Here is a 27,648-nt window from a genome sequence, read left to right as displayed (position 1 = left end):
TATAGCTGTAGTAATCATTGGTAAGGTCCTCAGTTGTGATGTTTCTTTCCCAGTGATAGATTGGACTAGTTTGGATCAGACAGCTCCATTTCTGCTCCAGGAGTGCCGCTGTGGGATCCACCAGCTAAGGATCTCAAAGCACGGATATAACACAGTCTTTTTGGGAAGGAGTTGATGTGAGTGATAAGTTCTTACAAACTGTGAAATGGAAAGCCATGTAGAACAGAGTGATTGTACAGTTGCTGTGTCCCACCACCACTGTGCCTGGGACTAAGGCCATGGCATGGCTCCAGCCTTTGCTAAAAGTTACATAAATGGATGTACATTAATGGATGAAAGTGTTGCTCTACAGGTGCAGGAAAATTTGCCTGCAACTACAAAACTGTTTGGTTTGTGGCAGCAAGATTGAAAGGGAGAATAGAAATAGTGAGTAAGTGGCCTGTTATTGCAAATGCTGGAACAGTGCAGTATGAGTTGATAGCCATCGCTGGGAGACTGAAGGAGTGTGCTTTGCTGATAACCATCAGTACCCTTTTCTGTGCATGATTGAAAGGATACCATCCCTTACACCTGCCAAACCAGGTGCCCTGGTTGCATTGTGTGTGAGCAGTAAAAACTCAGGTGAGATCCAAACAATGCAGAACCAGAATTTTCTTTTGCAGTTCTTGATGCAGACTGTAGATGCATTTTAGTGATGCAGCACTTCAGCAGAGACCATGGGTCTCCTCCTTTCTTCCTGTAAGGAGTTCACTTTTGACCTCAGAGCTCCCTGTTCTGACTTCCGCTTCTGTTTCAATAGGACCAAAATCTGTGGGGCCTTTCTGAATATTTCCCTCCCTGCCAAAAATGAGCCTGAAGTGTTGACAGACAGCAGCACACTCAGTGTGTAGGAATCCAACATAAACAGACTTGCTGGTTGTGTACTTGGACATGCTAAACGAGGTCTCAGCTTTGATCTTCCCTGCACTATACTAAAGCCCAGCAAGCAAAGGCTAAGTAAACAGACCTTTGATTTCAGAGCAGAGGTCTTGTAAAACTTTTATCAATGGCAGAACTCAGCTACTGAAGTCCCTCCTGGACTGTAGGTGCTGCAAGAGTAGTAGCATGGTTTTACTGACCCTGATGTCTCGCTTTCTCTCCTCTTCCCATAATGTCAAACATCTGGAGATATGAGCCAGCTTCCTGTTGATTGTTATATACCAGTTTCCCTAGGAGAGGCACCTGCTTATAATCTCCTATATGGTGAATGGAGTGTAAGATATATTAGATCCTATAGCTATTGGATCCCGCAGCTAGTGTAGCTTTTTGTTAATGCGTGTCATAAAGGCACTTAGATAAATGGCACGGGACACATCCGTGGGAAACACTCGCATTACTAATCCTGCGTGTTCAGCACTCCTCGGTCAAACCCCAGAAAACCAGTGCTGCAGCTTAAATATCATAAATGTTACAACAGATTGGATTTTATTTATTTGCTTACTGTTTTGAAAGCATTTAGTGATTCTTCATAATCACAAAGGTCACAGATTCCCTCTCCTGTTCAAATAAACAGAGATTCTCCATTGGGATTATGCCCTCACGAAAGAGACATTAAGAAACAAGCACCTAATATCACAACATAAAAGCAAGAAAATTCTGAATGCAGGCAGATTCCCTTCAATGGATGAAACACAGGAGTTAGTTTGGTCTCTGCTTGCATTTTTCTTAATATTTTTTTGTGTCTTTCAGTGGATTACATGATGGGGGGGGGGGGGGGAGGTTGGCTTTACTTCTACCCACCATTGGAAAGTGATGTGAGGATAAGCTCTTGCCCAGATGTTTTGTTTTCGTGTCATATTTCCATTGTTTTTAAAGCTAAGAACCGCCATATTCTGCAATTATGGATTTCAGGCTTTTCCCAGTGGACCAAACCTGCCACCTCTACTACTGGGGCCATTCCATCCCAAAGCTCAGTTTATCTCAGATCAAAATTCAGCGCGTTTTGCTCACTCTTCGCTCAATCCAGTGATTACTGCCTTTTATCATGATGAATATTAGATGTCACTTTTGCACTGCTCTTACTGTGACATCTGGAAGCAAAGGTGAGACCAATGGCTCTGTCTGAGTTCTTGCACAGATGTTTTGAGCCCAAGTGCATCTGGTTTGGTCTCTTGTATTTTGCCCTGTCAGTCTTCTAATATAGGCTATGATGATGATGAAATTTCTTACATTGCCTTTTCTTTCTTAGTCATAAACTGAACCTCTTATGTATGTAAAACAATGCCTTTGTTCTCTGTTCAGAAGTGAATTTTTCCCTTTGTCAGATAGTCAAATCAGTTATTAGATAAAAGCCATTTTAAACGACCTTTCATTTGTCAGTGTTTGAAGGCAGTTGTGGCACTGTTCTATACAACAAATCGATTTTGCATCCATCTTTTATCACTGAGTCTTCCAATGGGGTTTCACTGTAATCAGATTGGCAATTATCACAGCACTGCCGTTGGGAAAAGGTTGGAGTTTACACGCAATAAAGATTAAAGGATTAGCAGGTGATTAGGGATGTGTCGATTTGTCCACCACAGGTGACAGGAAGGGGTCCTGTGCTGTTTGAGCAATAGGCTGTGACCTCCTGCGTCCTTACTCAGAGATGCCAGTGTGCAGCACAGGTGTGATGTGTCCTCACTAAGAATAAGTTCAAGTTGTCACAACAGTAGAAACTTGTATTTCTGCAGAGAAAGTCAGAAATCTTCCCCGTAATGGGGACTTCGCTGTGCTACAAGGAGCCAATCTATGGCCACGCAGCCAGGAATTCCTGCTGACAGCTGTTGAGATGTGCGTGTTGGTTACGCACGCGTGCGTGATGTGGGGTAGTGCTGAGACAATATTTCTCCATGCACAGATTCACTAGATAGCTGCTGGGCTCTCCAAGTTTCTCTCCCCCATGCACACATGGAAGAGGGCAGTGGGGATTGTGCATTACCAGACTGTGATGTAATAGGAGAGCTCACTGATTGATATTCCAGGGTAGCCCTATCTACCTGACAGAGACAACAGTACGTGCCAGTGTGCAGCCCACCAGAGGAATGACATCATTTGCTATCACAGGGCAATCAGTGCTGACAAATCCTGCATGCTCGGGAGCTGTAGTTTGAATAACGCTGCACTACCAAGATAGTGTTTGTACTTCAGCTGTGCATCACACAATAATTAGCACTATGTATGTAGGTTTATGTAGATGTGTAGGTTTATATAGATATGGGATCTTCAGCAAAGGAGAAATATTTCCGAAACGTTTGGGTAGTTTGGGGAATTTCAATTTTAAATTTTTAATTCACATTTTTATTTTTTGCATTTTGATTTAGGCACAATATCCCCATTATTAGGTGTTTTTTTGGTAATAGTGCTCATCCTGAGATGCTTCATGTTGCTATACAATAGGGGCAGAGAGAAAGCATCTTCCTTCAGATGAAGTGAAGCAGTTTATGAGCAGCAAGGGATGCAGAAGAGCTTCAGACACACCAGGTGAAATGCATTGTTATTGCCTTCAAATCTGAGCTGCCCTGGGACTGTCCAGAAACTCATCTGACACTCCTAGCTATAAACAATGACTTTGAGAAAGATAACTTGAGTTTTAACAGCAAGAAAAAGAGTTGGGTATACTGGTTGATGGCAAGCTGGACATAAGCTAGCAGTGTGCCTTCACAGTCCAGAAAGCCAATCATATATTGGGTTGCATCAGAAGAAGTGTGGCCAGCAGGTTGAGGGAGGTGATCCTGCCTTTCTGCCCTGTGCTGGTGAGAACTCACCTGAAATACTGTACTAAGGATGTGGAGTCCTTAGTACAGGAGAGACACGGGCCTTTTGGACAGCATCTAGAGGAGGGCCACAAAAATGATCCAAGGGATGGAACACCTTTGAGGGTATCTTCCAACTCAAATGATTCCTGTTATCCTATGATTCTATGAAGTTGCTTGTACATGGACTTAGCAGGCATCAGCACGTGTTTTAATATTGTGCTGTGGCACCAAGCTGGGGTTGATCCATTATCTGCTTTCCTTTGGGTATAATCTGAACCTGGGGCTGTTGACTGTCAGCTGTGTACCTGACAGGATATTATTCTATAGGAGTGAATGCTTCATTCTTTAAAAAGCCCTGCTTCTGCCAGTACCAGACTTCTGCATCAGGTAGTGCGTGCCTCAGTGTCTGGGGAGCAGGAACCAGATGTGAATGCTATAAGAATTCATTGATGGTTTCCTTATTTTCATATGTGTAAGACTTGGCATTTCTCGAGTATAATGTATGTTTTCACTGAATCAACCTATGTGAACACTTTCTTTTAAATTGCCTTTAAGTATTTTCCCCTCCTGGAAGAGATGTACAGACATGTCAGAGTTAGGCTGTGGAATAGCACAGCAGGAGTAGATCTTGAAAATGAAATATTTGGTGCTGAGGAGGTGATGTTCACACTATAGGCATTTGGGGAGTTTATTCTGGATTAGCTCCAGTCTGCTCGTGTAGACCAAGATCTTGTTAATGGAAATCCAAGAGCACAGCTTCTGCTTTTGTTTTACCAGGCACCCAACTAGCAATTTTTTTCTATATCTGCATTAGCAAGTGCTGAGGATTGATAAGATTGATAAGATTGGATCTGGATATTAAAGCATTTGGTGCTGCGGACCTGATGCTCTCATTTCAGGTGGGTATTCACTTCAAAATAGCCCCTGGCTGGTCCTATGGATTATGTGCCAATTTGAACTGGAAGACAACTTGCATTTTAATTTAATACACAAGCAATTCAGTATGTGCGCTCAACTACAGCTCTGTGATTTGAGCCAAAGTGTAATTGGTGGAAATGACAAAGAAATTCAACTTAAAGCAGGTTCCTGATTCAAGGGTATGCTTAAGGTAGGCCCTGATCATGAGAGTTCAATCTGGAGAGGAAGAATATCTCTGAGCCCTTCCGCCACGCATAGGGTGGACAGAAGGCTTTGGTAGAGCAACTGTGGATGGTTGCAGTCAAAAATGTAAATTGCTGTTGGCTTGGAGGCAGGTGGATTGTCAGCTTTGGTTTGCATTTTTCTTCTGGAGCAAAATGAGGATTTTTTTGTTTCCTTTTTCTTATGTTTGTGTGTGTGTATATATATATATATATATATACACACACATGAATGTATAACATCCATGCTTATTAATTCACATATTTTCATATTTCAGTGATGCAGCATTTAAAAAAGATTGCTATTCCTTAATCTATACGCTTTCAAAATTCAGACTTTTCTATTCACTTGTTTTGCATCGTTATTCATCAAAATTCTGACGTGAAAGACTTCTCATAATGAAAAGGCAAGTATTGAAAGAGAAATCTGGACAAAATCTCTGCTTTTGACAAAAAGAAGTCATTTTCTGGTAGAAAAGCTTTTCTGCAGAACATTCCAGGACTAAGTCTGCTCTCTGGCCATCCAGCTAGAAGCGCTTTCTGTTTCAGAGAAGCCTCTGAAAATAACTTCAGTTTTTAAATACCACGGTGTTTATCTCTTTGTGGTCACCAACAAACATTTGTTACAGCGTTTTTGTGGTGAGCAAACTTAGAAACCCCCAGTGACAAGAGTAGAGCAAACTGAGGACAGAGAGCAGCCTCACTATGTAGGGCACTGGCACTGATGTTCTGACAGCAAGAGGTGTATGGACATTTTGGCAGTGTCTCCTATTCAAGAACGAGCATTCAAGACCTTTTTTTAATTTTTTAATCCATGTTCTCAATGCCCTTATAACAGATTTTCTGCCTTGTCTGTTGGGAATGGCCATTAATACCAGCAATGGATGGAAGAGTATCAACTCTTCTGTAATTTTGTTCCTTAAAGGATACTATTATTATTATTTTAAGAATATGTTGAGGAAAACGAAATTTCTGGATACTGATGAAGAAGGTCCCTGTGTTGATGTGTGTCTGAAGGCTCGCTGCTGTGGATTAGCAGGAAGGCAAACCTGCTATTTACAGACCTGAGCTCACATCATTCCCGAATATGGCACGGAGTCAGCCATCGTGGTTTCTGTTTCCCTGCAGACATAAACAATGACACTTACAATTTCCTGCTTGTACAGCTCTCGCACAAGCATCTGTCTATAAGGGAAATGGCTAATTACTTATTAAACCTTAAACTGTGTTTAGACTGGGTTAAATATTGACTACCAAGGCTCAAGGGGAAGTTGTGTCACTGAACTTGAACCTTGGCATCCCTTTTTCTAGGAGCATTCAAATAAAAAGATTGAGTGGCAGGGGGACTACATGTCAATAAGGGGACAAAGAAGGGGACAAAAATTGAGCAGACTGGCTCAATTTTATTGCAAAATATGTGAACTAAACTGAGATTTGCAGATCTGGTTTGTTTTGCTAAAAATCTTGGAGGTGGTGGGTGATTTGGCTGGGAAATGCACTGGGCTCACGGAGCAGGATTTTCGTAGTTGGAAGGGAGCAGTACAATAGCAATTCTGTTAAATTTGGGGTTGCTTAACCCCACAAGCCAATATAGGGCTGCCTGACTGGATTGTTTCCCAGAGAGTACAGTGAGCAAACAAATGCCTTGTGCTGGCAGGAATTTATGATGGAGGCACCAGCAGTTTGGGCTGGCTTTGGGGAGAGCAGGTTAGAGCTATTGGGCAAGATTTTCGCTTGGGCTCTGGATCCTGCTGCCTCACTCAGGCCAGATGACTTCTAGCTTTCTTCCAGCATCAGGCAGTGTGTCTTGCCTAGAGATGAGGCTAAAAAAAGCATTTTCATTTCAGAATCTTGCAAACATGTTGTAACGACTTGGATTTTTTAGAACAGGCTAATTGGGAATGTCATTATTCGGATAGGCTTGCCTTCTTGAATGGGAATGAAGAAGGCAATTTACTTGGGAAGGAGTGCCAATGCACCTTTGTCACACCTCTTTTCTATGGAAACTTTTCTGGTTATCCGTTGTGCTATGTACCTGGAGTGCACTGTCAGTGTAATTTTAGCCTCAGAATAAAAATATTAGTCCTCCCTTCTCGGCCACATGAAATCTATTGGCAGCACTTAAGAGACAATAAATAAGATATTTTCTTCCGCACTAGAAGAGAAACCTTCTAACCTGCAAAGACTGTTTCTTCAAAAGTAATTTGAAGTAATCCTAACTTTCCTTTGCATTTGCTACCTCAAAACCTAAGGGATACAGTTACTATTTTTTGCTGCTGAAAAAATGGTCTGCAAAACTTGAAATTGAATGTCACCTATGCATATTTAATTTAATAAAATGGTAATTTCATGTTAAATAAATACCAACTGATTATTGAAAACATATGCTCGAAGGATTTAAAAGCCATGTAAGAGATACGTATCTCATCTACTGCTGTTGAACTGTAATAAATCTATGCAATAATCAAGTGCCAATTGTTTAACATACAATAACTATTTTATTAAATCTTGGTGAAATGTGTATGCAGAGCACTTAATTAAATGGAACATGTTCCCAAATATTCTATTTTTTTCTCATTTTTGGAACATCTAGAGTAGAAAATTTACTGGCAGCCTTCACTCAAGGGACTGGTTCTTACTCATATAAAACATGGCAAGCACTTCTTGTGCTATCAATAAATATCAATTTCCTCAGAAAAGCAGCTCCTAACACAGAGGTAGGGAAGAAAGAGAAAATAGGCCACTTTACTTGACATAAAACGTATCTGCAAAGCTGTTTCCTCTGTCATGTTGGGCTCAGCTGCACAGCTCAGGCTCACAACTTGCTCTTGAGACTATTTCCACAGCTAAGATTGACCATTCATCGTGGCTGATCAGCAAATACTTGTGGTGTTTTTTGTTCCTCTCTAGGAGCCTTTGTTCTGCAGAGATGCTGTTGTTTTCTTCTATAATCTTTTGATTGTTTTTGATAAGCGTTGTTTTTGTCTGTGGGCGCCTATGTTTTCAGGCCAAGAAGGACCCATTAGCTCATCTAATCTGATCTCTTTATGTCACATACCAAAGCATGTGGCCCAGTTACCCCTATGATGACCCCTTCTTTGCTTGGCTACTGCATACCTTTTGGAAAAGCAGACTGTTTTGTTTTAAAAAATGAGAAGTTATTGAGTTCACCATTCCTGTAAATTGCTTATGCCAATAGTTAATGTTGCATGCAGGCAAAGCTTTCACAGAATCACTGAATCAACAGAACTGCAGAGATTGGAAGGGACCTCTGGACATCACCTAGTCCAACCCCCTTATGTCTTCATTTTTATCAGTTCTGCTTCCCATGTAGTGGCTTCCCTTTGAGCAGAGACTGGGCGTGGACCTTTGAGGAACACATAATAGTGTTAATTAAGATTTTGCCATCATTGCTTGTAAACCCTTCCCTGTGGGACTTGCTTTTTGGTAGGTGTTCGTCCACCCCTCAGCATAGTGGGCCTTCAACCCAACATTACAACTTGACTGCCAATGCAAATAATGGTAATTATAATGTGTGAAGAGTGCAAGGAGTGCTCAAACCTTGTACTGACATTGCAAAGAACTATTACAGAATGGGTTAAACTCCGAGCAGAGATTTGCAGTCCAATAGGTTCCTCAAATTAACAAAGTCAAGTTTTAAACTTGATTTTGAGATGACTCTTTCCAACCATCCATGTTAATTCGGGAACATGGAAGAGGTGATGGAAATTGTTTCTGCTGTGAGCCTCCCTTGCAGTGAGGACTTTGGAGGACAAAGTTTGGCAGTGATGAGTACAGTGAAGGCCAAATGTTGCGTCAAATGGTTTAAGAGATTGGGCTCACACTGAACAAGTGGTTAGTGGCCCTCGTCCAACTCCTTCACCTCATTGTCATAGTGGAAGGCTTCTGTGTTTTGCTGTTTTCTTTGTGTAGGACACACCGTGGTCCCTGATGTTAATTCCTTGCGTGCACTGATGAGTTGTTTTGGGTGCTTTGTGGTAATAGACTTTGCTAATTCGCTAACACAGCACTTCAAACGAAATCTTATCTTCATGGAAAGTGAATGTGTTTGGTATTAAATAATAAAATATGCTTAACCCATGGGGCTCTTAAAACTTATTTAACTTCTTTATAAACTTCACAATGCAGTATGTGGATATTATAAATTACTTTCCATTCCAAGAAACTGTCCGGGCTGGTTGACCTTCTTTGGAATTTCCTCTTTGTAATTATGTTTAATGTGTTAATAAAGTTCACTTTGAACTGTACCATGGCAAACGGTCTCTTAGGATGTGGGTCAGTGCTGGTGTGTTCACCATATGTGAAGCTTGAAGTCAGTGTGCAGTTTAGTTCAAGAAATAACAAGGCTAAGTCCAAACAATTGTAGAAGCAGTATCTCCTCCCCAGGTTAGCAGTAAAAGGGGTTCATGGAAAGTTAGGAATGTGGAGTGGGAAATCATTTAGCTTTCACTGCTAGGTGTTACTAAATTATAGTGTTAGGTTCGAGTCACTATCAAAACACCATATATCTGGAGGTTTTTCACCCAGAGCTATAAATCATGTTTACTACAAGTATGAGTTGAACGAGTGCGCGAACTTTGCAGTGCAGTCCAGGAAAATATAATTACATGTGTGTGTGTTTTTGACTGTGAGAAATGTGGACAGGAAGCTCCAGCCTATTCCACTGTTGTGTCTTAAATACACTTCTAGAAATCGTTTTTCCCGCTTCCTGAAAAAAAGCGGGGAGGCTTTCTAAGTTTTACATAACCCCTTTGCTAAGATGTGGCAACAACCGACTCTTCCAAGCACTGGGGACAAGAGCAGGAATGCTTGTGAAGTCGTGTCAGCAATACAGCAGCAAGTGGGGCTTTTCCATGGTATAGGATAGTAGAGAGCAGAATTGCCGGATATAAATTGAAAATTGCCCAGCTGTTCAGTAAGACAGGTGTAGGATCTGTCTTTTATATAATGGAACAGAATGGAGATTCCAGTTGCTTGTATTCATAAATGAGGCAAATAAATCTGCACACTTGTCTGCATGTACATGGGCAGAAATATTTAAAACAAACGAGGTGATCACAGCATTTCCTTGTTAATGTTTGACTGGGCTTATATGATCTTGAACAGAAAACTTGGCATCTGGTTGGGACTGTTGCTTTCTTTCTGAGTGTACTCCTATGTATTTGCAGATGGGGAAACTAGAAGCAGGAGAATAACTTGGTGGAAAGTGTAAGGTCTGGATTGTTTAAATTATATTTTAAGCCTGATTGCACCCTGGCCCTTGGAACTCCAGGCATGATCCCTTCTAGTAATGAAAATGATTTGAATGGTATGGGGCAAAGTTATATTTAGTTTGTATTTGGAGAAAGAATAACAGCCAGGCACAGGGGAAGGCAGCTGCATTCCTGTCACTTTTTCCCAAGTCATATCCATGGATGTCAAACCCCACCCTTCCCCCCCAGTCCAGATATTAAGAAATGAATCAGTCAAACCATAGGGTTGAGGACAAGGGGAGTGAATGATACCAGCCCCTGTGGGGTTTGTGTTGAGGGTGGGTGTAATTTATTGCACCAGCTCCTTCTGTTTGCCTGGGCTGTGAAGTCAGCCACACCCTGCAGCCTGGTGTGGCTTAAAGAGTTTTTCTCAGCAGCACCCAGTAGCCATAGAGAGCTGCCTCTGCAGAATGGAGAGCTGAAAGAAACAAGGAATGGTGCTTGTTTTCTCTCCCAACTATAGTAGCATGCAAAAACCTGCATCAGCAGTCTTGGTGGAATACCCACCTGGGGCCTTTCCTTTGAGCTCTTCTCCCACATCCCATGGGAAAAAGGACTGTGTGAAGGTCTCTCTCGCTCCAGGAGCATCAGAGGCTGCAGATTCTCTGCACTTACAAAAGCCGGTCTATTTCAAGAAGCACTGCCCAGTGGCTAAGAAATGAGGGAGGTATGGAGCAGGAATTCAGGATTTCCAACCAGAAACAGCAGGCACTGCTCTCTCCTGCTGTGTTTGAAAGGGCCCAGTGTTGTGCCTTTACCCATGAGTCCTGGCACATGGCAATTGGATCACAGGGGATGGCTAAGTGTAAGGATAGAGGGATTGGTCTAGAAGAATAGTGTATATTGGCATTAAAAGGTCTGTTTTGGTAGATGTCTACATTAAATATTTTAATAATATGTCAACAAAATAATTTCAAGTTTTGAAACATAAAGCTGGGGTCTAGAAAGGCTGAAACTGTGACCCTGGCTGCTTGGGGAGTGATTGCATCAGCTTTTTAGGTCAGCATTATAGCATGAGGCAGAAACCAGCAGCATCAAGGGATGGGGAGTTGGCAGTACCTAGGGCTCAGTCTTTAAGTTTGTTGGCAGCTGCACGTGAAGCAGCCTGTGGATATCTTCAGATCAGTGCCATGGGGGAGCTGGCAATTATCAGCAGCACTCCAGGATATTATGGGATGATTCTTCGAGTTGGGGAGCTTTCTTCAGTACCAGTGGTTCATGTGAGATACTGAGATGCGTGGCTTCTTTTTAGTCTATCCTTTTACTCACTTCATTTCAATGAAGATGAAACTGCTGTAGAGAAGCCCTAGAAATCACAGAGGGCCTGAGCAGCTCTGGGCAGCTTAATGCATAGATTTGGAGAGGGAATATGTTTCTGTCTGGATGGTGTGGGATTTCTGTGGTATGTCATGCTGTGCTAGGGAATGTGGCAAAAACCTTTCTGCAAAACATTTGTCCCCTTCCACACTGTCTTCCCTCAGAACACTGCCGGTGAGATGTGCCAACGTGTATCTGGTCTTGAAAAGCATTTATCTGTCTCTATTGCAGTCCCAAGGCAGGGCTGCTCAGCTATATAGTGAAATAAGACTGAGAGGATGCTGGTATGTTAGAAAGAGAGACAGAGATCAGTGATGGACAGACTCGTCTAGTATTAGATCTGGAGGTTGGCAGCCCTGCCTGTGGCTGGGGGGTTGGAGCCAGACGATCCTTGAGGTCCCTTCCAATGCAAGCTGTTCTATAATAAAATCAGCATTTGATTTTGCTGTGAGCATCCATGGGAGGACAGGATCTCGCTGGCTTGTCAGGGCCTCTGAAGCCTCTGGTATATGTGAAGGCACTGATTGCAGAGGGAGAATAGTGCTTCTGTGGGAAGTTATTAATACTAAGACGATGGGTAATTAAATAGGAATATTTACAGCACCAATAAGTAGAAGCAAGATTTTAGCATCCATGCCTGCATCCGTATGATATTGAGGAGTGCGTGCAGCTGTATCCAGAAAAATTTGTAGCAAGAAAAAAGCCACCAGAGGGGCTGATGGAGGGGTAAAGAGTTGCAAAGGACCCCACCGGTGTTTTGCTTTTCAGGCCAAAAGGCTCTGAGAAATACACCCTTTACTAAATGTCACAAAGGTCTGTGAGTAGATCCTGTGACTGAGAGCGATCCAACAGTTCCTCAGAACGAAAGGTCAATCAAAGGAAAATGGCATTTAGGAGGACCAAGATTTTCGCTGACCCAACCATGTGACAGATCCAGAGGCAACCCCAGTGCCGTCAGGAGAGCTGCTTGTGCAGCCCGCCTCAACGAGGCACATGACGTGACTGGGAAACTATCTGATTCCTCCAGGTCTCAAAATTCATCAGGAGTCAACCTGAATGTCGGAAGGAAAGGGGTTTTGAAGGAGCTTCAGGGAGGAGGGCGCTCGCTATCCACTGTCCCTGCTTGCCCCGCACCAAACATTTTCCCCCAGCACTAATTTTAGGTCTGCTTTTGCAATCTGAATATGCACAGAGTAGTTTGCTGGCTTGCAAGTAGACTGTAATGAAGCTACTCTTGAAGTTCGACTTGGCGGGGCTTTAAAACACAAAGCACCTTTCCAAAGGGCAACCCAGAATTTCAGCAAAGCTTTGAAATTGTTTGGACAATTCTACTTCCTTACACTGAGTAATTTAGAAGAATCTGGGGCTGGATCTCATCTGGTGTGAGTGAATTCCACTTCTTTAAGCCAATAGGCACAATTCCTCCTGATGGGTGGAGCTCTTCTTAAAAGATTCAGCAACGTGACTTGTGTCAGATCAACATTCAAAGGATCTCAGTATTATTTTCCCATCCACTGAGCTGCTTGGAGTTTCCTTACACTCAAAAGTGTCAACAGTGTGACTTGAGTGCCCAGGAAGTTCTGATCAGGCAGGATTTCTCACGGTGTTTTGCCGTTTCCCTTGGTGTACCATTACTTCCAATATCCTGTTCCACGTGTGTCTGCAGGAGATGTGCTATGATGGTGGGATCATTGTCTGGGAGTGAGTTTTTCAGAATAAATGCTCTCAATATATGCCTGCTTTAGGACTTCAACAGATCTCCAGAATGCATGTGTCTAAACTAAGCCCCCCTGTTTTAACCAGGCTCATCATGAAGCTAATTAATGAGTTTCACACTAATTTCTGACTCTTTACTCAGCTTGTGCAGCACTTCTGTTCAACAGCAAAGCTGTGAAATTCATGGGAGCAACTATGATAGCAGCTCTGTAGCCATTCCTGAACCGGGCTGTATGTGCTGCGTTAGTCATACTGGAGAAAATTCTGGCAGACGCAAAAATAATAGGAATTAGTCATGAGGAAGTGCAAATGTGAACTCTGTAGCTTGTCCCAAGTGAGTCCTATCCTGCAAAACACTAGAAACAGAAAAAAAACACGAAGGAGCAGCTTCAAATCCCACAAACATCTTGTGGGTTTGGGTGCAACTCAGCATCAGCAATCCTTAGCAAAACATTTTGTCCTTATGCAAGAACAGGGCACTTATTATCACACCCATTAATACACTATTCTGGGAAGAGCATTGCTATTGCAGTTTGAGCGGGGAGCTTGTGCAATGGGCTGATTAATGAAAAGACAGATGAGGGAAAAAGAGGCTGCTTCAATTTTTCAGAGCCTGGGGAAGAAATTCCAGGTTGAATTCAGCTATGGGACCATTCCTACCGTTGGATTTTTTATCACTTCTTTTTCTACATATTGGCCTGGTCCAGATGATCCTGTTATCACATGGCAAACAGCACGTTTGATACTCTGTAGCGTATCAGGGGCTCTGTTTTGCATGAAATTATCACCCTTTACAAAGAACAAACATTTGACAGTTGGGAGAATCCAGCAGGGTTGCAAAGGCAATTTATGAATATGTCCTCTTTTGGACTGCTAGCAACGCAGCAGTGTCAGGCTATGCTGTGATTTGGTGAAGCTGCGTCCAAGTGTGGAGCCCCCAGTACAATAAAGACAGGGAGCTGTTGGAGAGGGTCCGGAGGAGGGCCATTAGGATGATCAGAGGACTGGAGCACCTCCCCAATGAGGACAGGCTGAGGGAGCTGGGCTTGTTCAGCCTGGACAATAGAAGGCTGCGGGGTGACCTGATTGCAGCCTTTCAGTACCTAAAGGGAGCCTGCAAAGGGGAGGGGAATCAACTCTTTGAAAGGGTTGATACGTGTAGGACGAGGGAAAATGGTTTTAAGTTGAGGGAGCGGAGATTTAGGTCGGACATCAGAGGGAAATTCTTTACCCGGAGAGTGGTTGTGGATGCCCCGTCCTTGGAGGTGTTCAAGGCCAGGTTGGATGGGGCCCTGGGCAGCCCGGTTCAGCATTAAACGTGGAGGTTGGTAGCCCTGCATGTGGCAGGGGGTTGGAGATTCATGATCCTTGAGGTCCCTTCCAACCCTGGCCATTCTGTGATTCTGTGAAGCGTTATCCAGTGAATGCTTTATGTCCAACAACTGCAGGCGTATGTGTCTCAGATAAAGCCCATGTGGTGACTATTAAAGGGAATTACTGTACATATCACATGAAAGGGCTATAACTTTTTGAGGGGGGCAGTGTTTTGTTTTAAGTACTGGTGCTGTTACTAATTTTGTCTTCAGGATTGGTGGTAAGTTTAAAACAACTACAGTTGCTTTACCAAATATAGCTGAACAGTTTGTGTAGAGAGCTCCTTCTTGCTATAGGAAGGCTGCTTTGGAAAAGGAAGAGAGGATTGCACTTTCCTGATGTGTTAGAGCTATGGATTAGTGCAAGCTGCTGCTGATGGTGAAGAAGATGTAGCTTCAGGTTTTCCACAAACCCGGATGTCCCTTGATGTCCCTCTCTATAATCACCTCCACTTTTAGCGCTAAAACATTTTTGGTGAGCCCTTATTGCTGTCTCTCCATGTGGCAGTCAGTGTAGTGCCTTGATTGATGGCTGTCCTTTAAATCAGTGCTTTATCAGTGGCAAAAGCAGTAACAACTCTATCTCCCTCTGCTCTTTCTTAGGCCCTCCGAGGATTGCCGATAAAGTGATCCACCGTCAGTCAGTGAGGCTGGGCAGGACCATCAAGCTCCTGTGCCCGGTGGAAGGTGATCCCCCACCCCTCACCATGTGGATGAAAGATGGACGCACCATCCACAGTGGCTGGACGAGGTTCCGGATCCTTCAGCAAGGGCTGAAAATCAAAGAGGTAGAGAGTGAAGATGCGGGAACCTACATTTGCAAAGCCACCAATGGTTTCGGCAGCACCAATGTGAACTACACCCTCATCGTGATAGGTGAGTAAAGCTACAGAAAGGCCAAGCCTGACTTTCTCTGCAGGGAGGAGAGGGCGAGCTGATTTCTGGGTAGCTGTCAGTGACTGAAGATTTGCTTAGCTAATCATTGACTGATCTCCACTCTTAACTGGACCCTTCCAGTGTTTGAGGACTGCCAGAGCTGGCTGTGTTGCTGCACATCTTCTGCAGCCGGCTGTAGGCAGATAAGATTACACAGTGCCAAAGGTTACAAATAAACAGAAATGATGCAATAGTCACTAGGGTCTAGATCACAATGAATTCCACACAGGAAAGACTGTGCGATAAGGAGAGGTCACACTGATCTTTATGTTTGCTGCTGGAACGGGGTAGTTCTCAAAACAAACATTAAGGTACCTATAAAAAAAATGTACAGCTGGAAGATCTATGTGCTGAGCTTTTGCAAAGTGTTATCTTTAGGAGTAATAATATTTACATTGAAACAAGGTTTAGAGATAGTGTATGACTCGGTGATGCTCGCTCGCTGAGAAATTCACTTGATGGTCGCAGGATTCAAAAAACTTTGGATAACAACTTGGTGATCTTGGATTCTCTGGTTGTGCTTTTGACTGGCCCCGACGGGCTTGCTTGATTTGGTGATGGGATTTTGGGGTGAGGATTCCTGAAAGTCCATAGAAAAACTTCTCTGGATAATCAGAGATTCCTCTGGCGTGGCTGCCACAGAAATGTGCTCAATACCCTTTGTCTCTGGAGGGAAAATGCTGTGAAGAGGCTGGATTTGGATTACACTTGACATGGTGGAGGATACTGACGGAGCAAAGGGAAATGTTACAAAGAGAGGAAATTAGGCATCTTGCTCATGCTATTGCCAGGTCAGCACTCCCAGTATTTGGTCCACAGAGTTCTCTTTTTCCTTGGAAAGTAAAAGTGAAGATGGTGCTTTGGGCTCCATCCTGCTGGTTGCACTTGACCTGTGTTTTTTTTTTTTTTTTTTTTTTAATTTTTTTTCCCAATTTATTCTTTCTGTGCTTAGTAGGAGGACTGCTCTGGACTCAGAGCATGCAGCAAACACTTGACACTGCTTGGTAGAGGATTATCACCCGATAACAGGGTGATTCTTGGTGAACGCACTTTGCAAAGCCAATATGGGAAAGAAAACAGAACATATGTGTCTTATCAGGAAAGAGGTACTTAGGTGAGGGAACACTTGCTGTACAACTCCTGTAGCATCAGTGATATAAAACTGTAAAAGCCAGCTTATAGCTTACATGCCGTTTGTAGCTTGGTTTTCGTCATACACATTCCTTTCCTTGTTCATCCTTTCTTCATTGCTACTCTGAGCTGAAAGAACGAAGTGAAAATAGTCTATAAAGATTAATGCCTCTGCAGACTCTTGGACATGACTTCCAGACTGTTTAGTGTGGAGAAGACAGCATTATAGGAAACTGCTTCAGTCATGCTTATGCTGTTCACAGAGGTTGCCAAAATCTTTAATTCTGTCATCCATTGCCTTCTATAGCATTCAGGGTCCAAGCTGGCTGATGTTACTCCAAGGCAAAGTGGTTTTTCAGCATCTGTAAGACAAAGGCGGCCCTTGGTAGCATGACTGAAAGAAATGAGAGGGAAAAATGAGGAGGCACAGGCTAAAAGCTGACTTGTATTCAAGAACGACTGAGACAAAAATTGCGTTTCAGTTGGTCAGGGAAATTGGATTATCAAATTAAATTGTATCAAGAACAATGATGTTCATTATATTTGGCACTGAAAAGCCTTGAGCACAAACACCAGTTATTTGGGGCCTCATCACACAGCTATGTAAGGAAACAGCAAGCTCCCATCGGCCTCTGTGGGTGTGAGATTGAACGCTATGCAAACAAATATTGATAACCAAGTGCCAAGAAAAGGGTAACTTTAAACTAAATGTGTGGCAGGCATATGGACTGAGTTATTGTTCATCTCTTTGCGTCCTTATTTTAATGCTGGCTAAAGACAGTGATTCTTAGTCTTTGTACTTTTCTACCTTGTCTCACAGTGTTGCTCAGGCCACTTTTGATGGATTATTGCTGTCTCTCATCTCCAGTGATACAGAAGTGTTCTTGTAATGTTCAAACCAATTTCTTTTCATTACAAGAGTTTCCCTGAAAACAAATGTTCCCCAGAGACTTTCTTTCCAAGGTCTTCAAGTAAACACAAGGTATCAGTGACTTATTCTTTCAAAAGTTCCAAACATTTAATGCTTTAGCCAGATGCTCGTGTTCATCGTGGTGAAAATGCTTTTGGTTGAGAAAGGTCCTTTGTTGATTTTTGAGAAGGAGGCAGTGTTTTAAAACCAACCACATGTTGGTTTTGAGGATGAAGATCAAATTGATGGAGCTGTTTTGTTTGTGTTCCGGAGAACACAAACTTCATTAGGCACAGTGGCCTTTTGAACCATATGGGCTCTCATTCTCCAGCTTCTTCAAAGGAGAAAAGTGCTCCTATAAACAGCTTTACTGCTGACACCTAATGCGCATAAACCATGCAGGTGTCAGGCATGGGCAAGGTGGTTAAGACATTAAATCTAGAATAGAATCAAAGTATTCATTAAACACTGTGTATTAAAAAAAAAAATAAATCTATTTTGGCATGAAAACATTCTTGGAATTTCAGTAGTGATATCTGAAATCCATACAGTAGCTTATTGAAGGATTTTGTAGTTATGTTATACAGTTTTAACTGACTTTTTCCAAACCACTGGCAAGTGAAGAACTGTAACTGCTATGTTATATATGTATAAAGTGCAGAAGGTTAACCTGAGGGCTTACTTGAGATCCTACAGAGAGTAAAAACTAAAATTCAGCTGCACCGTACCTCTCTGCATTCAGTGCTGTATAACTCTTACTAATATTAACTTCAATTAATCCCTATTTTCATTAGAGTACAACAGAGAGCCAACAAAAGTTTGTGACACTGTACAGAGGAAACAGATCAGTGGGTCCACTGACATCAGTGGGTGGCAGAGGTGAGCTCCCATGTTTATTTGTCAAGCTGGTCTCTGTGAAATGTAATAATGTGGGTTTAGGACTCTTCTAATGACACTTGTGGCTCTCGTGCCAGGTCTTGCTTGCAACCAGCTGGCTCAGTGCACAAGTACAGCAAACTTGGGGCAGCCTCTGCATGTCTTGTAGACATACCTACACATTGCCTGACTGGAGAACTTCCAGTCTGCAAATGTGGATGGGAGAGATTACTGGGTTTTTACAGATGGTAGCTAAGGCAAAGAGAGATCAAGTGATTATTTCAAGACCATAGAAAATATGAACTGTGGCTCAGAGTTGAGTCTAAATTTCTTAAATCTCACCCTACTCCTCCTTCACATTGCTTGGTAAAGTCTTCTCTTCCTAATTATGTTAAAAGGGAGCCTTCTCTTACTCTGGCGTTTTGATCTCAGACAAGGATTTTGCCAACCCACATGGTAGCAATTGGTTTCTGCCCTGCTTTTTTCTACATTCTCTCAGACTACAGGACCCAGATCCCAAAGATCCAAGGAATCCTGGTCTAATACAACCCTGCGTGAAATGTAAGCCAGTAAAAGCAGATAACCAATATAAGTCAAAACTACAATTTCCTCTTCTAGCCAGCCTTACTAGTTTTTGTGGCTTACCACAAGATTTGGGATGCCAATTATACTGCAGACAGATTTACTAATGTTGGAAGAGGAACTCATCTTTAATCAGCATTAAATCTGCGTTGCAGTTATTAAGTACAATGGTTTCTTATTATGGGAATTATCTGTTGCTCATCAAAAGAAATGTGCTGTGCTTCCCCAAAACCTTACTTGTACAATGGTGTCTATGAAAATTTTATCTTTGAATGTCCACTACAGGTTTAATTTTTTTTTCTTTCCCAGCTGAATCAAGTCAGAAAAGATGGTTTGCAATCTATAGGTGTGAAACTTAGCTGTATTTTGTTTTTAATTTATTGGGTGAAACCTGTGGTTTCTTTACTGCAGAATGAAACTTCCTTGCCAGTAATCTATGAAAGGGAGCCTAAGGCCAAAGAGCAAAAAACAAAATATTGAATAACTGCTTATTATAATTTGAAAACTGTCCACCTAATGTACTGAATGAGGCACATTCTGCAGGAAGAAGTTCCAAGTAATAGTTTAACTGAAGCCTGCGTCAAGTTGTAGCCAGAGTGGAGAAATTCTGAGGTTGCATACAGCCATCAATTTCTTTGCTACTTATCCTTTGATTTTACGATCAGTTGTGGATTCTCTGAGATTTTAGTGGGTCACGTGGAAAATAAAGAAAATCAGGAAAATAATATTCCTTCTTACAGTATTGCATCGATAGCCATAGTCTTCTGCACACACTTCAGACACTGGTGCAAAGGGCTTCACAATCTGGAAGGGCACTGGATAGCATCCACTACCATCCCCTTCTACAATAATAAACAGGATCACTTGTTCCAGAGGTCTGCTCATTCTCTGAAGGGAAATTCATTGATAAACACCTGTAGGAAACACTATTAGTAAATATTTATGATGTGGCATAATGACCTCTTTCACTAATGCACAGCACAAAAGGCTTTTCACTTGCAGAAATGTTCTGGGTGAAACCCTGCAAGGTGTGCCAGCATTGCAACACACAGGACTATTGCTACAGGTGCTACCAGTAAATACTTCATCTTGCATCAACTGCTCAACCAAGTGATGAAAGATCAGACTTTCTGTATTTATTTTTGTGTCTGCATGCATGCTTCTTATTACCTTCTGCAGCAAGAAAAATAGAAGACACTAGCATGTGTAGGTTTCTTGCTTCCCTTGATGTTTGTCAATTACATAAGACATAATGCTTCAGTGCATCTCAGCACACTCTCAAAAGATCAATATTTAAATCCAAGGAACAGCTTCTCCAGTGTTTTTCTTTCTTACTCCGTACCTTCGCCTATCAGATTTGCTTTTTCTCTTCTCTGGGTTGATTTGGGGGAAGGTTTGTGGGAAGAATATATCACTGTCAAGTTCACACTCCCCTTCCTGCTGCCTGGCCCTCCAAGTGGCAAGGCCACATAGTTCCCTTTTGGGGCTGTGGAGCAGGAAAGTGTTGATGCACAGAGCAGTAGGAAAAGGACAGCTTGTTGTCCTGACCGTCAGATACGTTATTGGGAAATTGAGCTACATCTTGTTTTCAAACAAATCAAATTTGCTGTTAAATGGCTACTGTCTGTCTGCTGCAATTGATTGCTTTGAGAATCCCCCTGACATCAGAAGATTTATTTTTAGAGTAGTTTTTTCCTGCTGAGCCAGCTGCTATTTTATGCTTTTTACAACTTGACTAGAGACAGCTCTCTTGGATAACTGGCATGTGTGAAAAAATTGCATTAAAATAACCTTTTTTTAACAGTCAGCATAAGTATCCTGAAAAAAAATCATGGCAATGTCTGAATGAATATTTATTTTAGTGTGTTTTTTTTTCTGCTCATAGTAGTAGAAAATACCAAGTGAAAAAAAAGACAAGTACAGTAAAATATGGTTTGCATTACAGTTCTCCAATGAAGTCATCAATCCGTGTCTCAGAACTCATTTATAGTGCAAAAGCTGAGAAAACATTTGTAGCCTAGAGTAGAGTCAGGTGCCATCAGCCATCTTGGAAAAGCATGACAAATTCATTTATGCTTTGATTTTGGCCTCTTAATAAACTCCAGGGAACAGAGAGAGATGTGCTCAGCAGTACAATGTGAATCAACATTGAGTCAGCAGTGTGTGCACCACGGGACTGCTAATACTAAGCAAAAACTGCAGTGAGTCAGTGCTTTTAAAAAAAAAGAAGTGTATTCGTTGCATTTGAGCACAAGGTGGTTGAGCTTGTGCTAGTCATGGTAGGAAACTAGCAATACTGCTTTAGCACATTTGCATCAGCACGAAGTGGGAAAGGCAGCCCATCCAGCATGGGACCGTTAACACAATCACAGGGCATATAATCATGACTAATGATGATTAGTCAGTTGTTATATGGAAATGAAGAATTCCTTGTGACAATAAACAGTAACAAAGTTCTTGTGTTTAATTTGTTAAGGCAGCTGGATCTACATTGGTGGCCTTCTGTGCATACGCAGCCTGATTAACACCAGATGAGGATCTGGCCATAGTCACTGATGCTTAGTAATGGTTATGTTGCTAATTAAAGCTCAGTTTGTTTTTTACCTTTGGGAGCTGTACTGCAAAGGGTAGACCTGATGTACTCCTTCATTGCAGCCTACCAACTGCAGTGGCAGCACAAGGCCTCATCAGCACATGGTGCGGTGCCACTGGGGCACAGCAAGACATCTGTGCTGATGCTCAGGGCTTTGGATCACAGTAAAGGCTATCTAGGGGGTGGTGTTGAGTGAATCACAGAATCACAGAATCACCCGGGTTGGAAGGGACCCCAAGGATCATGTAGTTCCAACCCCCCTGCCTAGCAGGGCCACCAAACATACACATTCAGATCAGGTTGCCCAGGACCCCGTCCAACCTGGCCTTAAACACGTCCAAGGACGGGGCATCCACAACCTCCCTGGGCAGCCCGTTCCAGGGCCTAACCACTCTCCTAGTAAAGAACTTCCCCCTAACATCCAACCTAAATCTTCCCTCCTTCAACTTGGATCCATTTCCCCTAGTCCTGCTATTGTCAGCCCTTTTGAAGAGTTTACTCCCCTCCTGGGTGTAGGTTCCCTTCAGGTATTGATAGGCTGCAATGAGGTCACCCCGCAGCCTTCTCTTCTCCAGGCTGAACAAGCCCAACTCCCTCAGCCTGTCCTCATAGGGGAGGTGCTCCAGCCCCCTGATCATCTTAGTCGCCCTCCTCTGGACCCTTTCCAAAATCTCAATGTCTTTCATTGAGTGAAATCAGTGAAGGGATCCTGTGTGTCAGCTTCTAGGACGAAGCTGGTAATGTGCTTAGCTTAGCACTTAACTCTTAACTAGCAGAGCCAAGCATAAACAATGTATTGTCAAGTTTTGGTGCAAATACATAGCTAAGGACTTTTTGTCGGAAATGAAGCTCCTTTTGCAGTGGAAGTGACTCATCGTTGCCTAACGATTGTCTCACCCAGGCCGAAGGCTCTTCCATCTGAGTATTTATTAGCTTAGGCATGAAGACACACACGCTTGTCCCTGTCCAGGGACAGCACAAACATACATGTCTGGATATTAAAAGTCAACTAAAAGGTGTTCGCATCCCCCAAGTTCATGGAATCGTAGAATTATTTGAGTTAGAAGGGACCCTTAAAAAGTCATCTAGTCCAACTCCCTACAATGAACAGGGACACCTACAGCTCCATCAGGTGCTCAGAGCTCTGTCCAACCTGATCTTGAATGTCCCAAGGAGCAGGGTGTCCACCACCTCTTGGGCAACCTGTGCCAGTGCTTCACCACCCTTGCCGTAAAAAACCCTTCTTTATATCCAGTCTAAATATGCCCTCTTTTAGTTTGAAGCAATTTCCCCTTGTCCTATCAGTAGTTTCACTGGTGCTTCATTTCTTCCTCATTTGGGGAATCCCATTTATAGTCTGTTTTGTCCTGGAAAATATCCACTGTCCTGGGAGAGGAGAGGAGAAGAGAGGAATACTCAAAAGTGAAACAGTGGCTATTTATGGGTTGTTTGAGAAAAATGTTTTTACTATTTTTAGTCATTTTGATGAGTTCTATGCTATTTTCATGTCAGAGCAGCCTGTAGTAACTTGTTCTTGAAAAGTCTCTCTCTAGAAAGAGGTGATGATGTGAGTGCCACTACTAGCTATAACCATTCTAAAATTGACTGATCAAGAATGTAGCAAGAAGAGATTTGACTGACGGCTGTTGGTCTGCAGGTGTGAAAGGCTGGAAAACATCACTGGCAGCAGTCTTATTTCTTCCAAGTCCAGATCTATAATGTAATGCAGTGCTAATTCAGTAAAATGTCCACAGTTTTTACAAGATCTTTGTTAGATTTTATTAGCTTCATTTGATTTTATAACAAACTTTACAGTATGCTTATCAATACATCATGTTCTGGCTAACAAAAGCCTCACTGTTTTGGGTAGATTTCTTTTCCCCTTCGTGAAGCTGTAACATAGAAGCCAAGTTAAGAAGGTGACAACACCTGTTCACAATTTAAAGGAAATGAAAAGATTCTTTTTCCATGGATGTAAGCATGAAATTCGTGCATATATATGTGTATATATAATTTTCCCCTGCACGCCGTCCTGTGGTAGACTGTGGCAGACCAGAGCTGCAGCCAGTGTAAATTTGAGGCGTGCAGGACATATGGATGCATTTAGCCCACAATCCTCTGCAGATGCTTTGGAGTGTGTAGCTGCTGCTACACCCATGCAAGTATCAAACTGCAGCTCAGTTTGCTGCACAAATATTGTTTGGGAATGAAAGCAGTACACAATGCCAGGCAGGCTGATGTTAAAAGCATGTTTGATCTGAGCAGTTTGTGGCTTCCATCAGATGGTACCAATAGAATCGGCCTCTGACTCCAGTGGGTTTGTGGTGTACATGTTAGATGTTTTTGTCGGTATGTCTGAGTTTATTAATCAGTTATCTTTGTTTTAATTCTCCATACAGTTAATGGGCAGAATTTCAAACTGTGTGAAAACAGAGCAATGCTGGTGTGCGCAGCTGCTGGTCTGCTCACATCTACTGGTCTGTAACATTTAGTAATAGCCACAGGTCTATGCAAAGCCAAAGCAGTCCCTCCAAACAGGTGGTATGCAGAGAGCAGACATAGAAGGTGGACTAGATTACAAACCCAGGTCTCTTGTTAAGGGTCTTTTGATTCACCACCAAACCGGGCTGCCCTGAGCCACATCCAGCCTGGCCCTGAATGCCTCCAGGGATGGGGCATCCACAACCTCCTTAATGGGGCCAACTATTACACTTAATTTTGCCCTGAGTATTGGGAAGTCGTCATGCTAATTGCAGACCTGGTCATCAACAGTTTTGAGATACCTGCCCTCATGCCTACCATCCTAGATCAGCTTCTCCCAACAGCAAGATCTTTCTGTTAACTTTTTACAACTATCACTGTCCTCCCATTCTTTGGTCAGTTTCCTTGGCACCTGTGCCCCTTATACATGCCACAAACTGGACTTCACCTGGCCACATTGAGCACAGGAGACTCTGTAGTTGGGTTGTTCTTCTTGGACAGTGTCACCATGAGGTCTGTGCCGAAGAGCAGCATGCCCCATTTGTCACTCACTTGTTTGCCCCATAAATACCACAAGAAGTGTTTTGTAGCTAAATTTCATTCCCTTTCATATCAGTTAACTGAGAAATGCACGAAAGGCACACTTATAAATTAAGGTACAGTGCATAATGTTTACTATAGAGAGAACAGCAGAAGTTGGGCTAATTTATAGGGTGTGACTTGACTGTTGATTTTGGAGACTCCTTCTTTATGCATAAATGCACACACACACACACCATTGATTGTTCATGTACTGCTTCTCAATCCATGCATGTAGGTATGTTGATTGTTAAAATGTATGGCTGTAGAGGAGGTATATTTTTACATTCCTGTAGAATCTGGTTTCCTGTGCTGTATTTGGCATCTGCATTAAAAAAAAAAAAAAAAAAAAAAAAAAAAACCACACCAAAAAAACCTTCTGGCAATTTGTATAAACCTATTTTTAAATCCAATTTTTTTTTTGTTTGATGAAAGAAAGAACATATCCTGCATCGTGCTTGATGAATAATAGCATTGTGCTAGAATGCTTTGATTCTTCTCACTTTATAATAACGTGGGTTTCGTAGTCAGATGATCCTAGTGTTTACGTTATACACTTCTGGCAATAAATTTGGAAAAGCAGAGAAAAAAACACTAATCCCAGGAGTTCTGAAACCTACACTCCTTCTTGAGCGTACCCTGTTAAAGACATTAAGTCCCTTGCAAACATCCATCTATCAGCAGTTGAGAGTTTGTAAAAGGCGTACTTTGTTCTGAACTCCCTGCCCTACTGATTATGCACAGTTCTTTTATTTTGTGAATAGGATGATGACCCCTTAGCCTGGTAATGATGACAGATTTATGTATTTTAACACCCAGACGCTGCCGTATTTGTTAAGGGCTGCCAGACTCCAGCAGTGCTGCAACTGTAGTTTATTTTCACTGTCAGTTTGTGCTGCTTTTTAAGGTGTTCTGCAGCCACTGGAAGCAGCCCTGCTGCAGCTTTCAGAGGTTGAGATGTCAGGATGTTAAGAGCATAAGCCACCATTCTTGGACTGTTTCCACTCATAAAATGTCAGTTTTTCTCTGGTTGCACTGATGAGGTGGAACCTGCTGCTCTCACCGAAGCTGAGGAAACGAAGGGAGAAATAAACCCCTCCAAGTGGTAAAAGAAATCAGATACTGTAGAATCTATCCCTTCACTTTCTACTCCCGTAATGTCTTTTGCTGCTCTCAAAGTAATGTTTTAAAGGGACCTTCTTTTAATGTTCAGTAAAAGTGAAGGACATGAACATCATCTTACAAGCTGAGCTGTGAAAGCACTGTATGGGTCAGCGCATCTGTCCTCTGCGCAGCACATCTGTCTGTGATTTCTTCTGTATTGTTTTAAATTGCTGCAAGTGGCAGAACAATAGACAGACAAACAGTAAGAACAATGCTGTCGTTTAAACAACAACTAAATTACAAACAGCCCCGAACAAAAAACATTTTGTGCAAATTAAAGGGAAGCAATAGTTTTATTTTCCATTGCGAATATCCAGTGCAGCAAAGGCAGTTGGTGTCTCTCTTTTTTTTCTTTTTTCTTTCCATTCACAGAATTGTTTGAGTTGGAAGGTACCCTTAAAGGGCATCTAGACCAACCCCCCTGCAACGAACTGGGACACCCACAGCTTCATCAGGTGCTCAGAGCCTGTCCAGCCTGACCCTGAGTGTCCCCAGCAATGGGGCATCCACCACCTCTCTGAGCAACCTGTTCCAAATTTAAATCTCCCCTTTTTCAGTCTGAAACCATTTCCTCTTGTCTTAGCACAGAAGACCCTGCTAAGGGGTTTGTCCCCTTCTTTCTTATAGCCCCTGTTAGATATTTAAAGGTTACTACATTCCTCGTGCCACGTGTGTGTATATAATTTTTCTTCCACTACAAAGTTTATAGGGCAAGAACTGCAGAATATGGATGGTCTTCCTGTTTCTTCATGCCAACCAAGCCATTAAATCTGAGTTTATCACACAATGATATGCATAGGGCTTTTATTGCCATTTTTATTTTAACTCCAATTCATTCTTTCCATGAATAATGTTGTCAAGTCATTGAACTATCACATTGAGTCAGTTTTCTGCTTGATAGACAGCACAGGACTTTGAAATAATTGGGATTGGGTCCTCCCTCACGAAATTATTTTGATTTGGAAAAGGCACCATCACAAATTGTTGGCTGACTTTTATGTAGGCCAGTATTAGATATTTTTCCTCTTAAAGAGAAGCCGTAAGAGTTGGCGTGTTGATTTTGTTCAGATAGAATGAATGAATGTGACCTATCTGCTGAGGTCTCCGTCTTACCCTTGCTGAATTTGCATCGGGAAGGGGAAAGAATTGGTGACAGTCCTCCTTGTTCACTGGTGAGGAGCTTGGGGAGGGGGCTGGACTCGCATCATCCATGCGGTGGGAATCCCAGACCTGCCTGCTTCTCTTTCCAGAGCAGTACTAGGAATCTGGTGGCAGAGCAGAGGAATGGCACCTCCCCAGCCCCGGCACTGTCCAGTTTTTGTGCTGTGTTTGCAGTGTCTCCTGTCAACTCCAAGCCTACTTCAGATTCTTCTGATAGCCCTCATATGTGCTTTGGCTGGAAAAATGCTCCAGCCCAAGCGAAAATTGTGGGAATTGAGTGCTCAGTGGGTTGTTCCAGCCAAGGACTCTGGTGAACTGCTTTGGTTTGAGTGGAGTTTTGTTAATTCCTTTCCTTCGAGGAGGCTTGGAAAATACAACAGACTTCACCTGTGGGAGGTGGATAATATTGAAATTGAATTTTGAGAAGCTGATCGGTGCCTCTGGCTCAAAGCTTGAGTGAAGTGTTGAGTGTACTTCTCCAGCTCCAACAGGTGTGTCCTTGCAATGTGAGCTGACCTTATTCACGTTAGTGGTTATGTTAGGATTACCTTTGGGTACTCCATCAGCCATTTTTCTCCGGGATGGTTTTCAGAGCCTACAGGGAGGTGTCTGAGAAGCTGTAATCATGGCCATTGTAAAAA

The 27,648-nt window shown here is 42.5% G+C and overlaps 1 protein-coding gene across 1 annotated transcript in view; it reads left to right on the top strand.

Annotated features, from left to right (window-relative positions):
- Positions 1–27,648, top strand: part of FGFRL1 (fibroblast growth factor receptor like 1) — a 164,904-nt gene that overhangs the window by 64,966 nt on the left and 72,290 nt on the right. Inside the window, exon 3 of the mRNA XM_042871089.1 lies at positions 15,198–15,470. Coding sequence (XP_042727023.1) covers positions 15,198–15,470 — 273 coding nt within the window. The remainder of the gene's footprint in view (positions 1–15,197; positions 15,471–27,648) is intronic.

Source organism: Lagopus leucura, unplaced genomic scaffold (assembly GCF_019238085.1).
Source record: "Lagopus leucura isolate 7727_CA_CO unplaced genomic scaffold, USGS_WTPT01 Super-Scaffold_100004, whole genome shotgun sequence".
Classification (NCBI taxonomy): domain Eukaryota; kingdom Metazoa; phylum Chordata; class Aves; order Galliformes; family Phasianidae; genus Lagopus; species Lagopus leucura.
The sequence above is the reverse complement of the archived record's forward strand: the minus strand, read 5'-3'. Positions and strand labels throughout refer to the sequence as shown.